The 319-nt window shown below is 62.1% G+C and overlaps 1 protein-coding gene across 1 annotated transcript in view; it reads right to left on the bottom strand.

Annotated features, from left to right (window-relative positions):
* LOC119585330 (roundabout homolog 1-like) overlaps positions 1–319 on the bottom strand; it is a 189296-nt gene that overhangs the window by 450 nt on the left and 188527 nt on the right. Inside the window, exon 14 of the mRNA XM_037934003.1 lies at positions 36–316. Within this exon, the coding sequence (XP_037789931.1) occupies positions 36–316 (281 nt within the window). The remainder of the gene's footprint in view (positions 1–35; positions 317–319) is intronic.

Genomic DNA, 319 nt, shown 5'->3' with positions numbered 1-319 from the left:
TCCCCCCCTTCTCCCCCATACACACAGAACCCCACCTTATTCTTGCGGTTATTGCAGGCGGCCAGGACGGAGGCGGAAGCATAGGCCTCGGCGCTGATATCCATCTCGCTCTTCTTTCCGGAGGTGAAGGTCCCCAGTGAGTCGATTTCCGCGTACTCAGGAGCCAGCGACGCCAGCAGGTCTCGGTCTTGGGCGCCGCTGCCGTTGACGACCTTGGCCTCCGGTTTGTCTCCATCCGAGGGCTTCCACCCGCTCTCCGGCCACAGGTTCTCGCCGCCGTAGAAGTTGGCTAAGTTGCTGGTCTTCGTCACGGAGCCTG

This window comes from Penaeus monodon, chromosome 19 (assembly GCF_015228065.2).
Source record: "Penaeus monodon isolate SGIC_2016 chromosome 19, NSTDA_Pmon_1, whole genome shotgun sequence".
NCBI lineage: Eukaryota > Metazoa > Arthropoda > Malacostraca > Decapoda > Penaeidae > Penaeus > Penaeus monodon.
The sequence above is the reverse complement of the archived record's forward strand: the minus strand, read 5'-3'. Positions and strand labels throughout refer to the sequence as shown.